Source organism: Sylvia atricapilla, chromosome 9 (genome assembly GCF_009819655.1).
Source record: "Sylvia atricapilla isolate bSylAtr1 chromosome 9, bSylAtr1.pri, whole genome shotgun sequence".
NCBI lineage: Eukaryota > Metazoa > Chordata > Aves > Passeriformes > Sylviidae > Sylvia > Sylvia atricapilla.
Window position 1 is genome coordinate 14,602,167 of NC_089148.1, and position 16,997 is coordinate 14,619,163.

Consider the following 16,997-nt stretch of genomic DNA (forward strand, 5'->3'; position numbering starts at 1 on the left):
CTTGTGCTTTACCATTCACTCCCATGTAAGGCGTTGAGAGTCCTTCATGTTCCCTGCCCTATACCCACAAAGGAACAGGAGCATCCTTGCAGCCCTGATTTCTGACTGTTTTCAAAAGATACGCCCCTCTATCAAAGTGCTTGTTTATATACACATAGAAATGACTTGGCTTTATTGGTTTTCTGGATGTATGCGTGAATAATGGACCATCCCAGAGAGAAAAGAAGGTGTGGGGGGTTTTAACTGCACAGTCTGTGTCATGTAGTGTTTTAGCCAGCCAAAGGTCATTAGGGGTTGGTGGTAAGAGATGTTTATGGCTGGCCTCTCGCATCTCTTTAAAGCTTACCTTGTGCCTTTGGAATGTGATCCGAAGCCCAGTGGGGTCAGTTGGGAGCTGTCATTCTGCGGAGGTCAGTGGACCCTGAACAGTGGTGGTGTGTTTAATTTTTCAGCTCCGAGTTTTTCCTTTTACTGTCTGGTAAGAGTTTATAAGTACCTTCTCCTTTTATACACTCTCAGCCCATAGAGCTGGGTACACATGGAGCTTTAGCTTCAGGAGAAGATGCATTAATAAGTGAGAGTCTTGCTCTTTTGTCCCTTCGTCCTTGTAGACACCAATGTTTATGATGGTCAGTGCTTTCAATGACTGTGTTAAGTAGCTCCACTGACTCAGATCTGTGTCTGCCTTTATTAATGCAGTATAAGAAGGTGTGCCTCTTTCAGTCAGCCAGCCAAGGATCTTGCCTTCAGCTTCAGCTGAGTGGATGAAAAGTGGATGATTTTTTTAAAATATAAAATGTCTGAAGGTAGAAATCAGATCTGTTCAAAGCTGAATTTGAAATTAGCCTTCTATATACGATGTTAATTTCTAATCTATTAAAGCCACTTAAATGAAAATCAAATAAAATTCAAGCTCTGTATGTCTCCTGCCTGGAAGTGTAAAAGAGCATCAGACCTCTGACCTGGTAGAAGGAGGTGGATCTAGGAGTTGCTAAGCTGCTAAATGAGCTTTTGTAAAGTTGTGTTTTCTCATGTCAGTTTTTTTCAGGTGTTCACTGTCTCAGATTCACTAAAATTGGTAATCATCTGAGAAGTAAAAATTTGTCTCTTTCAGACTCTCTGTAAAGGGAAAATATAAAATGTTCAGATCATCTCATTGCTGGAGGAGGTTATGACCAGAAGCAGAAGACTAAATTGTTTATAGACAATGTTTTTTGTGTCCTTCTAAACAGTAATTTTTAAATGCAAAAATATCTTGATATTTTTGTTGGTGTATCCTAGATACTTCAACTCTGTTTAGCATGCATTTAGGTTGATTAAGGTTGTTATTTTGTGAGAATTTTTAATTATAATTGCTGTCAAATGAAACTGGATATTCTAATAAATACAAAACATCACTCACCATTTCAACATAAAACCATAAACACTGACTAAGCAGATTTTCAGTTACTAGTTCATTTTGAAGCGTTTAAAGAAATCTAGATGATCATAGTACATATTGTCATTGGCAAAGGTGTATTAACAAGTAGGAGCTGGTCTTTCTGATAATTAGATAGTATTAAGTACAAATGCAGGAGAAGGTTATATTTGGTTCAGCCTGCATTTCCTTGAGTGCTGCTGTAAAAGAGCATTACATGTGTTTTCCCTTGAACATCCGTCTCACATCCAGCTCACGGTCACAGGCAAGTATAGCTGGAGTGGCTGTGATAGTCTGTACAGCTGCCTCTCCTGCTCTATCCGCGAACTTGTTACTGCAGCAGGGACAACTGAGTCGTGTGTCTCTGCTCCTGAGGTGCTGTGATTTATAGACTGACCTTGTAATGGGAATGGATGTTGATTTCCACCAAATTTAGGCCATATCAACAGATGTGCAGTCCTTGCCAATCTCTCTGTGTAGGGTGACTAGATAGAGGATAAGGAAGCTGCCTTGAGAGCCACAGCTGAAGCTACTTTGTAGGAGGAATATATCCTTGAAATCACAAATTTGCTGCTGATGGAGGGATCGCTCATCTGCTGGGAAGCAGGCTGCAAGGTATCTTCTTTGTGCTTTCCACATCATTTTCTGTGGAGGCTGCATCAAGGCAATCCCAGCTGAAGGCCAGCATGGGAATGCAGGTGTCTCACACAGTAACAGACATTGCCACAATCCTATCCAGAGGCAGATAAAGGACGTGTGTGTGCCTGTGCCTGCCTGTTCAATCTAGACATGCCCATGTAGCAGCTTGCTTCTTGCACTGTTTTTGTGTGGCTGTTAAGCTCAATGTATGAGAAACCACCTGCCAAAACCTTTATTGAGGATGATCATGAGTTGCTGAAAAATAAAGAAATTCAGGCTTGTTTCCCATAGCAACTTTAACTCAGCATAAGTATTACAGTGGAATATTAATCTGCAATTACCTGTGTTCATGCATGTTAGGCTTGGGTGTAGTTTTAACTACCTACTTCTTAATTCAGCTTCTTATAACGCTGTTTCTAGAGAAATGCTGTTAAAAATGCATGTAACATAGCTATTTAAAAGTTGGTTTTTTACTAAAAGTAAGTAAATATATATATACATATATCTCACCTCTTTGCCATTGCTCTTACATCAGACTGTTTTAAGTTCCTAGAGTGGCAGGAAACAGTTCATAAAGAGCTCTTTCAGATGGATTTTCCTGTTTGCATTGAGTTTTTGAGCAAAGTCCTTTAGGCCCTGTAGCTTTAGAGGGTTACAGTGCACCTGGCATCTCAGACCTGCACTCACTTTGCCTTGGAGACCTTCCTCATTCTCCCAGTAAGTGGGGACAACCTTGCTGTGAACCATATCAGTCTGACAGGGTAGGTTATGACTTCAGGCAACAGAATTAGCTGTATTTGTTTAAAACCTGATGAGCTATAGAACATGAACAGTTACTGAACCCAAATCTCCTGGAGAGCACAACTATGAGACCACCAGGCAAGCCATCTGATGTACGAAAAAAAATTCAAAGCAATTTCTTATTTAAAGATATAAACCCAGCATTATTACAGGAACAAGTCTGAAATACCAAGGCACTCGGGTGGCCAATGGCTTCAGTCCTAACCTGACCTAACCTGCTCAGCTTTTGGCAGGTTATTGACAGGCTAGCGAGATGACTACTTTAAAGCAATCAGTCGTGTTGCCCTTTCCCTCACAGTGTGTGGAGACCCCACATCAGTTATGCATGCCGGCATGCAATTCCCCACCTATGCTGTTTGAACACTGTATCCTTAGCTGTGCAAACATTACACATCGTTTAGGTGACAAGTTGCAAAGTTAAGTAGACTTGTTGTTACAGCAGAAAGTAGTTGAGCAGCAGTCACCCTGAAAAGAAAAGATGCAGGCTAGCTCAGGAATGTGCAAGTCTGCTGGATTGTTTGCCTCTCTATGAAGTTGCTGATGAGGGCTACATGTGCTTCTGGAAATACTCCCATCACGTGCATTTCTGAAGTGAAGGGATGGGTGTCACAGGCTTGTACATTTTCTGTGGTTGTCCTGCCGTGTGCATGGCCCTGTGTGGTTGTCGATGATTGGTGTGTGCCTGCTGCTCTTTCACAGCCTCTGAGGTACGGGAAGTATTTTACGTTGCTCCCAGCATAATGTTTTAAAACCAGGCAGTATTGTTTCATGGCATGGCACCCATCTAGTGCTACTTGGGAATGGTGCTTTTCAGGCAGCTGTGTTTCTGGGAAATGGTCTTTGCTATGTTGTCTTGTCTTAGCTTTGAACAAAGCCTTCCTGATAAAGAAGCAAGGCAACTCAGCACTTCTAGTGAGAAGGACACAGGACATGCCTAAATCTTGTGGGCTTTTTCCCCTTTATGCCAAGCTTGCTGTACAACCATCCCTGTGTTGTCTTTGTTGGTCTGTGCACTTGTTAGCTGGCAAAATAACTCTTCGTAATGTTATTTAGTTCCTCTCTGTCAGACAGAAATGCGCTGTCATCAGCAGCTAGTTGTGATGTCTGTAAAACCCTGGGTATTCATTTACATGCACTAATGTGCCCTTTCTACCCATCCCAGATGTTTTAGTGTCGTTGGGAACATTGATCATTTGTCCTGCTCAATATCAGGTGAAGAGGTTGGGACTTGAAATGATCTGATAATTCTGCAACAGGGACTGCACAGGCTGTTTGTCTGCCATAGAGAGGAGTGGATGTGAAAAAGGATATAGTGTAGTTGCTATCTCGCAGTAGAAAGGTAATACTTGGAAATGTGTGTGTGTGCTGTTTTTAACCTGGTTTGAGTGCTAAACTTCCCCGCAAACTGTCAAGCTTAAATTGTTGTTGGCTTTGTCAGTAGAGATGTTCTGGGTGGTCAAATATACGTCAATAATGCTTGAAGAAACACGTTGAAGTGTTGATGTCTGTTGGTCTGTATCTCTCATCCCGTGTGTGAAAAGACGAGGGAGATTCTGCCTTATTCTTCCTGTCTGGGTCCTGCTGGAAAGATCAAAATAGCTTAGTGGGTATTGGCAGAGAGAGATGGTGCTAGTGGTAAGAGGCAGGAACTAGCTGGGGAGGAAATGATTACTGAAAGTTTTTGTTAAGGATGGCAGGACAAGGGTTGTGAGCCTGCTGTCAAGATTTCAGGTGCAATGGCAGGCATGAAAATCTCCCAAGGACCAGAGTGGTAAGTTTAGGAGAAAAGTGTCATTTGTGAGACATGGATCCCCCTTTTGCTGGCCCTGTAAGAAGGGACAGATATCACTTTGTATTCCATACTCTTTAAAAGGAAAAAAAAATACTATTTCAAGAGGGTGAAGAAGAGAATTGGTTAGTATGACCAGGGTCTGCGAAACACAGCTGTGAGTGCAGGCTGGATGGCATTGGAGTTGTATTAAGTGCAGAGATGAAAGGTGTATATAAAATGAGATCTTTGTTACAAAAACAAAAAAGGCAATGTACTGGCCTGTGTCTGCTGTGGGTAGGAAGAGCAGTCAGGAATTTAAACAACAGCAAGGGAAATTCAGATTAGACATTAGGAAAAACTTTCCAATGATAAGACTAATGAAACAGGAGGATAGAGTGAGTGCCTGGGGAGTGTGTGAGTCTCTCTTATTGGAGTCGGTAAAAACAGCCTAGACAAAGTCAGAAATTATTTAGGGGGTGATGATGCTGCCCTCAGGCAGGTGCATGGACTAGATGTCTCTTTTAAAGCTGAAGCTCCTGGAGGCATGTGATTAGATGAGGATTTCAGCTTCTATTAAAGAAAGAGAAATGGTCCCTCACCCTCAGTATTGTAAGGCAGCACTGGGAAATAAGAGCTACATTTGATGTCAGTGCAGAACCCAAAATGCAACTCAGAATTTATCTATGAGGAAATTGAGCCTTTGACATTGGGCTCCAGTGCCTGAATGCTGGGGGTAGGCAGTGTGATTCACCTGAGAGCAGGGGGAAGAAGAAACATCAGATAATCAGTGGTCAGGCAGTGGAATTTTTCTTCATGTCATCTTATCCCAGTGTTTCACCATCTTCCCTATTCCTTCTGGTTCTCTTATGTTTTGGTTTTGATGTGTAATTCCCTTCACGCTTTTCTGGGATATAGTAGTTCTTTTAAGTGTATCAAATTATTAGGTCTGTGCATATGCGTGTTTCAAGCTAGGTAAAAAAGAAAGGGATGGAAATGATGGAAGAAAGAAATTAGGAGGTCAGCTGCTTCCCCGAAGAGCTTTTGATAGTTTTAATCAGTACACAGAGTAACTCAGCCAGGACTGAGGCTCTGAGAGGCTCTGTGGCATGTGTGCAGGCAGACATCCTTTGGAAAGCCAGCATAGCCCTGATTCAGCAGAAGTCCCACTGTTCCATACTGGGGAGGTGTTGCCTTTATGATACTTGTTTTGGTTAGTTTAATAAAAATTTAGAAGTGGGGAAAAGACCTGTGAGGTCATCTTGGTTACTGCCCCTGAGGGCCAGTGCAAGGCTGCTCACTTGGAAATGGCTTTAGTTAAAATAATAATTAAGGCAGAGGATGGAAACTGGGGAGGCAGATCTGTTAGGCTAGTGCTGTCCTTACTATGTCCCTTTTCGATTTTAATTGCCTTGGAAAAAAAAAGAAAATCACAAGGCTTTAAAAGCTCTGATTCTTTCTGCTCTTCAACGCCCCCACACCCTCTCCCCGATCTTGGAGGCATCAACTCTCATCTGTCAAAGTGTAAATCAGCAATTAAAACACAAACAGCGAAATGCCAAAGATGACCTGAAGCACAAAGCAACTGACAAACAAGTCCGGACAAATCGGCGGATAATTTATAAGCATTGCCCTAAAATCTAATTATTTGGCAATTCGAATTTGCAGCCGGCCAGGGCTGTGCAATAAATTTAACCCGCCATAAATTATTTAGGAGCAGCCCATGGTGTAAATCAAAAACACGAGTGTTTGTTTAAGAAATAAGCTCCTTGTGCATAAAATGACTTTTTTTCTTTCTTTAAAGAGAGGGGGGAAAAAACCATTCCCGAACAAAATAAGCTGGTGCTGAAGCTCTGTCCCTTCATAGACACTCCCTTGCCTCTTCTGCCCTTACCTTTTTTGAAGGTGCAAACGGTTGTTTTGGTAACAAGTTTTATGCTTTTCTTTATCAGACAAAATCTGTTTCTCTCAACAGCCTCTGCTTGTTTTTATTGCATTTTGAACAGTCAGCTCTGATTTTTATGGGCATCTTTTATTCTTGTGTTTATTAAACTTCTTCACATGGGGGTTAGAGTAAGGGATAAATTATTCTCTGGTAGTTTTTGAGATGAATAGGCCATACGGTCTTCCTCAAATATATAACTCCATGTCCTGAAGCATGCCCTGTCCACTTTGTACATGGGTATCTGGATAAAAAGGTTTTGAGATCTGGGAAGCTCTTGCTGGGAACTTTATTCTTTCTCTATAATGATGTTAGTGGTACCCAGATCCAAAAGAATAAGCAAAAATATTCCTCTGTGGGAGTTAGGGTAATTTCAGGTGCTTTTTTCTCTGACCAGAAATTGTTTAGCAAGTACAGTTTTGTGCTTGTTCATTTCTTTTATTAGCAAGATCAAGACAGCTGAATTGGTGCATCCCTGCTCTGGTATTGACGGGAAAGGAGTTTCATGTAAGATGACTGGGTAAGGAAAGGCTGGGTTTAGAGCGGTGCTTTCACATGCCATTAAGAATTTTTCAAATCACTCTTAGAAGAAAGTCCCTAGCCATTCCACAGTTATCCTGCTGCTGCTCAACCCACTGGCGTGGGATAGCCAGGTTGCACAGGAGACTTCTACCTGGAACTTTTTGTTTAAACCATTGGTTTTTCAGAAAGACAAAAGTTCTGAGGAAGCTGTCACCTAGATTTGCTTGAAGTACCTTGAAATCATAAATGTAGGATTGTTGTAAAGAGAGTGGACCTGGTAATGGATCTGTATAAGCCTTTGGCTCTGTAGGTTCCTATTGTTACTGTGTTTGGGGGCACAGCTGAGGGGAGGGACAGGGTGCTGATGTTTTTTTCTTTAAGCGTGTTAATATTGATTTTAGAAGATCTGTGTTCCAACAATATAAATGCAAATGCCTGTAATTGGGAGCCTTGTGCAGAATTTCTCAACAGAAAACATGTTCAACTTTTCTGACAATGAAAGGAAAATAAAAAGCTGCTTATTTATTGGTGGTGGTTTGAATCCTGGATTTCCTTTCAAGTTACTTTGCAGTGTAAAATAAAATACCTAATTGCAGTGCTCGCAAAATTCAAATGTGTACATTTGTTCTTCTGGTAGCTCGCGGCTATTTGCAGCCTCTGGACACCCTCAGCATTATTTTAGCATATCCATAACTCCTGGTTGTGCTATAAGGAAAAGCTGGCGGTGGAGGCAGAGGGAAGGCTGAGAAGCCCCAAATGCTGCTGGCACAAATCATTGCCAAAGTTGGAACATTTACTCGTGTTGGAGTGGATATATGTGAGGATCTCAAGGTAACACTTACAGATGATCAGGTTCTGACAGAAGAAAGGAAGTGTCAGTGAATCTCTGCCCTTAACTCCCTCATGCTGCTTTCCTCCACCTGAAGCAGTAAAGGTCCTTGAATGGTGGAGATGGAGCTGAGCATGTTGAGCTCTCTGGGCTGCTGTGAAATGTGAGAGAGCACCCGGCTCTGCATCACAGTCTGTTGGGGGGTTGTGTGTATGAGTGGCTAAGTGCTCACCGTTTCACAATAATTACTAATGAAATTCTAGATCTGTAATAACATTTCAGATATCTAAAACAAACCATATGCTTGTTAAAAAAAAAAAAAAAGAGAGAGAGAAAAAAAGTGGAAACAGATCAACTTTAAGCCATAAATTCTTGGTAATAGAGGCCTCTTTTCTCCCCCCTTTCTGTTTATGTTTGATAGATATTTTTGTTTCTGCAGGAATGTCAACTCTTAATTTCATGATGTATCATGGGCTTAAGAAAATTGAATTTAATAAAGGCAAAAGATGAATGGCACCTTTAAAGGTCCCAACACTTGTCTTTATTAGCAGGACAAACTGCAGGGTCTCCAAACACTGCTTCTCTCCAAATGAAAGTTTAAATGAAAAGTACAGCAGTGTCACAGGTTAAATTTCATTGCAGGACTGGCTAACGTCGTTAGTGAGGAGTGGGGCTGATTTCATGGGGCTGGTATCTGTTGCCTTAGATACCAGTGGAGCAAACACTGCCAGAGACTGGAAAAATCTCCGCTATAGGAAGCGTGCAGATAAACAGCCTTTTGGGAAAGGCTCTTTACCACTTGCTTCAAAAACTGACCCAATGAGCCCAAGAGAGGCTGCACTTTCTCCTAAGACGCTCTAGTTGCCTCTGGGGTTCCACCCCTGCTCCTGGCCATGCACTTCCCACAGACCTACAATAATTCTGGATATTGTTAAATTTTCCACATTTTTTCAGTATGGCTTTTTATTTCCTCCGTCTGTCTTAATCCGACCCTCCTGGAAGTGCTTTGTGCCTTTGGTTCTGGAAGGCGAGTGATGCCTTTGTGTATCAGATCAGCAGCAGGCTGTCTTTCAGTCTCACTTTGCATACAGCCAGTTGATGGCCCCTGAGGATGTTTGTGGTCCCTTAGGGCACATCCTGGCATTGCAACACAGCTCTGCTATGAAATCCAGCCAGTGTGTGTCCCTCTCTGGGAGGGGAAATGTTCGTCTTGCCTTGCTGTGGGCTTGCCTGCTTCCATGGTCACCCTCTGGGTGGGATGCAGGTCTAAGGGGCGGTGAGATGCCCCAGACTAATTTGAAAGATGGGATGGTATTATCCTGAGGTTAAGCCTGGCTCTGTTACGGTGGCCTGTCCATTGACTTCGAACTTTGCAGTCTGTTTTCCTTCTGAACAGAAGTTTGCTGCTTTCAGAGCCTGTCTGTGGTGGCCCTTTTGAGGGGAGGATCAGCTGTATCCAGCATTTCTTGCTCTCTTGGGTTTCCATGGGTCCTCCTGGGTGGCTGAAGCTGGTGAGTTTGGCTGCACCACAACAGGCAATCTGGCTAATACTCAGGTGTTTGGCATGTGTCTTCTCCTTCTGTTAGAGCCCCTGGGTCAAGTTTGCTCTCTTTCCTGGGAAAACTTGGTGACTCCCAGTGGGGTGGTATGGCTGTGGGGAAGGATGTGCCCAGCTGTCCGCTCTGCCTCAACCAGCACAGCATACACAGGGTGTGGCACAGCTGACCACGAGGAAATGCTTAAGCCATTCGTCCTGTGCAGCTTTGCTGCTCAATGTCTACACCTGGGCACTTCCACACTGTTAACACTTGATTTGATTTTTACATTTTTTCTAACTTTCCATCTCAGCAGCATGTGCTCTCCGCATGCCCTGGTCTGGGCTGTGCCCCTGCTGCACTGGGGAGATGCTCTGCTCTATCTCTGGGCTCTGTCCACCATGGAAATTGGGTGTTTCTCCTGGCTATTTAAAGTATCTGTTGTTTCCATTTACCCACCCAGCTTCTTGCCCTCCCGCTGCCTAGTGGGGTGGTGATGTCATCAGCTCATATGTGTAACCTCACGATAATTTCCGCCTGCAGGTCATGAGGGTTGCAACCACAGTCCAAAAAAGTGTGTTAGTTCCTCTGCAGCGGCTGCATTTTTCACATGCTAATTTTACTCACAGGAGTTGGGGGTTTTTTTTGATTTTTTATTATTTCTTATTTGTCTCTTCCAGATGTTTTCAGGCAGTTTTTTTTGTTGTTAAACTAATTCCATTCATGTTTTAAAAATTTATGAAAGCACTAATAAAAATGTCAAAGTGGTAAAAATGTTAGCTTTTGCTCTGCTTTGATTAAATTTTGCAAACTGTTTTTGAATATTAAAAAGCAATATTTTTTTTATTCTCTCTCCCTCTCTCTGTTTTTCTCCAGAAGTGATTTGAGAGGCTTGTTGCATGGATATCACTCAGCGGGCTCATTTGCACTCCAGAACCTTGGTGCCATGGATCTCTATTAAATAACATAGACGAATTATTCTTTAAAGACACCAAACAAATTGTCACTTCTTCTCTTACATTAAACTGGAAGGAAGAAAGGGAGTGGAGAAGGAGGGGGGTGAACACAAAGGATTTTATCGCTTTTATTCAGTGGGCGGCTTTTTTAATTTCATGTATATTTTTTAATAATTGAGAAATCCATCGCAACTGGATTTGTTTAAACTTTTTTATTAACAAGTCCATGTAAATTTTTGATTGCTGATTATTCAAATAACTGAACATTCTTCTGATGAAGGAACGTTTTTATTTCTCTATCAGCATAAATTGGCTGCAAAGAGGAAAATGAAGTGAGGCTTGCTACTGTGCTGTATCCCACAGGGATGGATTTGGGGGGAGCTTTCGGCTCCTCTTCTCAGTCTGTTGGAGGAGGGCAGCTCTCCTCAGCCTCTCTAGAGAAGGAGGTGCTTCATGCAGTAGTCCCTGTTGTCTGTCTGATGGTGTCCTCTAAAAGGATGGCGGGCTGGAAAGGTTGACTGGTCTTGTGGAGGGCACAGTCCCTGCGATGTCCTTGCTAAACAGCTGTGAGCCCATTGCAAGTACAGCTTCATGGGTAGCACATGGGAGTGGTGTCAGACCACCTTCCCTACGTTCAGCTTAGGCAGTGATGTGTGCAGCTGCAGTGCTGAGCACAGAGACCTCCTTGCAGCCTGTCCCAGCTGCGGTGAGCTTCAGCACCATCCTCATCTGTTCTGATGGTGTTGGATGTGCTCTGTGCTGCAGCACCATCTTCCCACTTCTGCAGAGCTTTGTGTTGAGTTTATTTTTGTTTGGGACTATCGGGCCACCTTGCTAGATGGGTGCTTATTTTCAGCTTCATTTCTTGTTTGTCTTAAATGAACAGCTGCTTTTCTTTTTGCCCTATTCAGGAAATCATCGAATTCCCTATCCTGAAGTTGAATGGCAGGACGATGGAGATCGAATCCACCTTTCACATGTATGTTCAGCCTGTGGTGCATCCCCAGCTTACGCCCTTCTGTACAGAGGTAAAGTGCAAAGGTTCCCTGGTGCTCAAGAGTCTCTCTGGGAAGCAGGTTTCCATTGCACCAGGGACTCAGGTCGCCTCTTCACGGTGCAGTTGCAAGGCAGTGTGTCATGCCAGCCTTGAGTTAATAACAAAGAGAATCATTTTTTGTTACTGCAGTAGTGGGTAAAGACCTCAGTTTGGATTCAAGTAACTGTAGCTGTGATCTGCTAACTAAGATAATTGTATTTACAGATAACAAATGTCTTAATTGGGTGACACCACCAAATAAACACACTCATGTTAGCTGATGTTCAAAATCCTGTAACCTCTTTATGAGCTCTTGCAATTTTGCTGTGCTCCTCTGTGGTGGGGAAGGTCAAAGAGAGCATGGACTGAGGAAAGACTGTGCTGTGCAGATGTGTGGTTCAGAGACACTAAATGACTCTCCTGTGGGCCTGCATGTTGGGATTTGAGGAGTCCTTCAGAGTGGTAGGATAATTCATGTCTGTATTTTTAAGACTTTCTTTTTGATGTTGTAATTGTGGGCCACTTGAAATGATTGCTGGAGAAGTGGCCTCTCTTCACTTGCTTACTCTTATTGTCGAGGACAACTGCTCTTGAGCTGTGGACACCTTTCCTCAGATACGGAATGAAGGTGGTAAATATGATCCTTGAGGGTTCAAAGGAATTGAAGAGCAGGGGTTGGGTTTGTTGTTGATTTGGGGATTTTTTTTTGTTCGTTTGTTTTCTTTTTATTCAACCCAAAAGGTTAACTATTTTTCTGAGTGTGTTTTCCCCCCCTGCCATAATCATCAAAAGAAACTTTAAGTTCCTTTTGCTTTGGGTTTTTTTTCCTGTCAGTCCATTGGTTCAGTTTTGGCCAGCTCAGTGACTAGAATACTTACTGTGGGAATCAGTCTCTTCAAGGTCTCCATTCTGTTCTTGTCTAGGATCATCAACACCATGGTGTGTTCTCCCCTACCTCTGTGTCTACAGGCTTAAGCCCATGGAGGCTTGTCCCACCTGTACTTGCCTGATGAAAAATGACTCCTCTGTGTTAGGTGGAGTCCCCTCCAGAACTAACCAGCCCCTTCCATATTTTCACATTGTAAAAACAAATACTTATTTTTATTCCCCTGTAACTCAAAACCATCTGAAGGTATTTTATTTAAACTTAAAAAAAAAAAAAAAAAAAAGACTAAGCACAGAAAACATTATTCCCCAGAGAAGAGCTTTCAGAAAGCTTTAAATATGTGAGAACAGAGAGTTGTAGTGGAAAAGGTTTTGCGACCTTAATGCTAGAAGGCTGGACAATTACTTTGGCTGTCCTTATCCCCATGAGACTTACTGGACATATGCTTATACAAATGTGATAAATATCACAGCTTGCACCTGATCTTTGCTAAAGACAACGTCATCTTCTAGAGCTGAGCACAAAACATTGGCCTTGCAAGTCACTTAAATTCTGGAGAGAAGAAAACCAAAACCAGAACTTTTTTTTGAAATCTCTCTAGTGCATCCTTTCCCCTGTTCCTAAAGGCTGCAGCTCTGTTCTTGCACAAGAGTCTGCATGACTTGCTTGCTGCATGCTTGTGGTTCAGCTTCATGAGCTAAACAGAGCTTCCAGTCTGCTGCAATCTAGGGACATTCAGAGGTTCTCTGGATGATGACCTTGTGACCAGCAGTCAGCCCATTGAATGCTCCTGTACTGCAGAGATGGTTTCTTAGTCTTCTCTTGCTCTTGGGGGTCTAGAGCAGGTGTTTGTGTCTGCTATGGGGGGCCTTGAAGCAGGTGAAGCTGAGTGTGTGTGTGTCTTTGTGTCTGTGATGGCTGTGCTTTTGCAGGAGTCCAGGATGGGCCCAGGTGTCCCAGGTCAGCATTCTGCTGCAGACTCTGCCATGAACCTCAGTCTGGCATCATGGCCAGAGTTGGGTGGAAATGGGCAGTACTGAGGCCAGCAGGCAAAATGATTGCAGAACCCCACCTGTGTGTATCAGCAGTACGAAAAGGCCCCACTAGCAGGTTTGGCAAGTCCTCTGTAATTAACAGCATAGACTAAGAAGCTGGTTTTAATCCTAGCCTTGATGCCACTGGCTCCTGGTCACCCCCACGTTATACCCCTTGCTACTTAGTGCAGTCCCCTGGCCTGTTGCAGGGGCTGCCAAGAGGTCCAAGAGGGGGATCATGCTGGATGTGTAACTGGGCTTGTTCCTGGGGCCCGTGTATGGGACTGAGTTTGAAACCCTGCCCTGAGAGCCACAGGTGAACCTTACTAAACAGTGGGGTGCTGCTAGGTAGATGCAGGGATCATCTCTGTGCTGCTGGTGTAGGTTCACTTGAGACCCCAGGGACACAGCCAGGATGTGGTCTTGCAGAGCTGCTGCCTGAACTGCTGTAGCACTTGTCATTGACTTTCTGCTGGTTTATGTTTTCTGAAAAATACTAATTTTGCTAAGTGCCAGTAAAGGCTTTTGTACAGGCACCTCCACTTACAAAAGGGTGAGATTTATTGGCCTCTTTGTCTACAAAGAAAGACTAGGCCTGATTATCAGATTGTACACTAGAGACAAGTGCTTAGGTAATCAGCAAACTGTCTTGGAGTAGAAATACGATGGTTTTCCAGATAAACTCTCTAGGAAAAGATATTACATGGGAACCTGTCTGCTGTGCTGCTCATTTTCCCTCTCCCCTCTGCCTTTGCTAAGCAGTAGAACTGCTTAGTGTAGACTCTGTGTGAAAGAGTTACTGGGATTGCTTGACATCACTCCTTGGGTTTGGAGTACCTCTTCCAGCCCTCTTCCTTCTTGAAGACAACAGTAGAGCATGGGAAGGTTGCCTGGAAAGGTGGAGAGTTTGTTGCTACCCTCAAGACATGACTTTGCTTACCTTTTGATGTGTCTGTGCTCTCCCCTGACTACAGGATGTTTCTCCAACTCCCCACACCAAAGGCCAGGAGCTGTCTTCCAGTGCTGGCTCACTCTGAGACCTCATCTTGTCCCCTATCTCCCGACCTGCTTCTGTAAAACAACAAGTCATGAACCTTGGTTATTGTGAGTGGTGAGCTGAATGCTTAGGCGGAGAAGGTAGAAAGTGTTTGCAAGTTGTTAAAAGCTGTTAGTAGGTGTATAATGCTCATCATACCCTTTTGGAAAATGCAGATGATTTTTTCCAGTGCCCAGGAAAGTTCTTGCTGGAGCGTAAGGAGATGTTCCCTCTACATGCAAGGTGCTTGTCAGATCTTTTAATGATACTTTGCTCTCTTTTTATAGCTAATTTTATTGATTTTTTTCCTGAAGGAATAGACAATAAAAATACAAAAAGATAAAGGCATTGTAGCTTGTTTATGTTCCCAAGTACCTCATGTTTCTTGGGATAACCAGTGGAATTTTACAGTTGTGCAGTTTTGGTTTTATACTTTTTCAAATCTGCAAGACCAGATAATGCTGCAGAGATCCAATGCAGTAGGTTGAATGTGGCAGATGGACATAACTGATAACAAGAAGTATTAGAAAAGATGACAGAGTAGAAATCTGGTCCAGTTTGAGCACTCTCTGACATGTATTGAAACGTACCTCTGGAGCAGGTACATTCCTTTGTATTTATGTGTGTGATTTCTGCAGCGTGAATCTTGTGTATGGATACTTGGCCATGTGCCCTTGTACGGACAGCCTGATACTTTGCTTGGCTTGGCAGGGGAGGACAGAAGAAGTTTTAGGCAAGAATAAGCAGTGACTCCTGCTGGCACCTCGGCATCCACCTTCATATCCTTCCCTCCTCATGATGGGAAATGTCTGGATGAGGCCATTACACCCTGTCCTCCCATGGCATCAGGGGTGCAGTGCTCCACAGACACAGTCCTGAGGGTGCCTGGAATGGTAGAAACCGTTTGAATCATTACTGGCTGAGATCATGAAAGGTCACCTGTCATCCTTAGTACAGAAAAGATTTGGACCTCTTGGAGCAGGTTCAAAGGAGGGCCACAAAGATGAGCAGAGGGAGGAAACACCTTTACTGGGAGGGAAGGCCGAGAGCTTTGGGGTTGTTCAGCTTGGAGAGGAGCAGGCTCCCAAGAGACCTTATTGCAAGCTTTTAGTACTTAAGGGAGCCTATAAGATAGACTTTTCAGCTTGGCCCCATCGGGACAGGACAAGGAATAATGACTTTAAACCAGTCAACTAAGTATACAGAAGAAGATTTTTACATTGAGGGTGGTGAGACAGTGGCACAGGTTGCCAGAGAGGTAACATTCAAGGTAAGGTTGGACAGGGCTGTGAGCAACCTGTGATCCTAGTTGAAGATGTCCCTGCTCACTGTGAGGGAGGATGGATTGGATGAACTTTAAAGGTCCCTTCCAAAATGAACTATTCTATGATTCTGTGTTCCTTTCCGAGCACACCTTTCAGTAACTTCCAGGGATTTGGGTTGAGCTGCTGTCTGAAAGGCAGAACCAGCATTTTGCAATAGGTGAGCTGTTTCCACCTCTGCCAGAAGAATGAATAGAGACAAAGATGGCAAGAAAAGCAAAAACCGTGCCAGTGAGCTTTAAAAACTGATCTAAAGAGCCATGGGTTAATTCCTCAAATCTATTTTCTTCTCAGAGTATGAAAGTCTGGAGGTAGCAGCTATTAACCCAATTAAAATACAGATTAATATAAAAACAGTTTCTGAAATAGAAGAGAGTGTTTGTGTCCCTCCACTTTCTTAAAATTCCACTTCATAATGGCTTGATGAACTTGAGAAACACACCTAGAGGAGCTCTGCATTCTTAAAATTAAAATACTTTCCCTAAAAGGTATGTATTGCCATTTCATGGGAGTCACTATGAGAAAATAATCTTTCCACTTACAGTTTATTCAGTGAGTCAGGTGTTTGGTATTCATTAAATCTAATTACAGTTTAATCGGAGTTTAATATCATTTCTTTTTCTATCCTCCAAGTTCAGTGCTGTAAGCCAAGCAGCCAAAGAAACTGAGAGATAGAAACCATTTACCTTCCTTCAGTTGCCACATACTTAATAAAGCAGAGCCCTGTGGTTTGTGAGAGGATTTATGTTGTATGTTGAGCTGGTCTGTGTGGAAGAGTTATTCCCAGGTGATGGTGGGGCCATCAGTATCTCATAACTGGGTGCTATGGCTTCTAGAGGCATGGATGCTTCTAGGTTGTGCTTGACCTTTATTTTATGAAAGCGTGTGAGATGTGTAGCTTCGGGAAAGTGCCATATGAAGTGAAATCCCAGAGTGTGCACTTGTTTTAATAATGATTTTTTTAATTACTTGGGTGCATTGATGGCAAGCTACTGAACTCCGATATTCAATATGTTAAAAGACAGTTTTGTCAGTTGGAAGGCAGACAGAAAAATTATCTGTTTTCCATGTGCCTCAAGCTCTTCTGGGCAAACACAGGCAGAGGCCCATAAGATTGGATCTTTTAATGCATGTGTTTAGCTTTGAACAGCTGAGCAGTCTAGAAGTAGTTATTAGGAGTATCTGTGGGCAGGACCTCTTCCTAAGGAACCTCCTGGAAAACAGACTAGACAGGGTTTTGGAAGAAAGTGCTTTTCTTCAGATTTCATCCCATT

General features: G+C 43.1%; 1 protein-coding gene across 5 annotated transcripts in view; it reads left to right on the forward strand.

Moving 5' to 3' along the window:
- Positions 1 to 16,997, forward strand: part of ERI3 (ERI1 exoribonuclease family member 3) — a 131,104-nt gene that overhangs the window by 12,278 nt on the left and 101,829 nt on the right. For all 5 annotated transcript variants that reach the window (XR_010744218.1, XM_066325005.1, XM_066325008.1 and 2 more), the window contains exon 3: positions 11,321 to 11,437. Coding sequence is in view for 4 of the 5 variants with exons in the window: in XM_066325005.1 (XP_066181102.1) it covers positions 11,321 to 11,437 (117 nt within the window). In the remaining variant the exon portion in view is untranslated. The remainder of the gene's footprint in view (positions 1 to 11,320; positions 11,438 to 16,997) is intronic.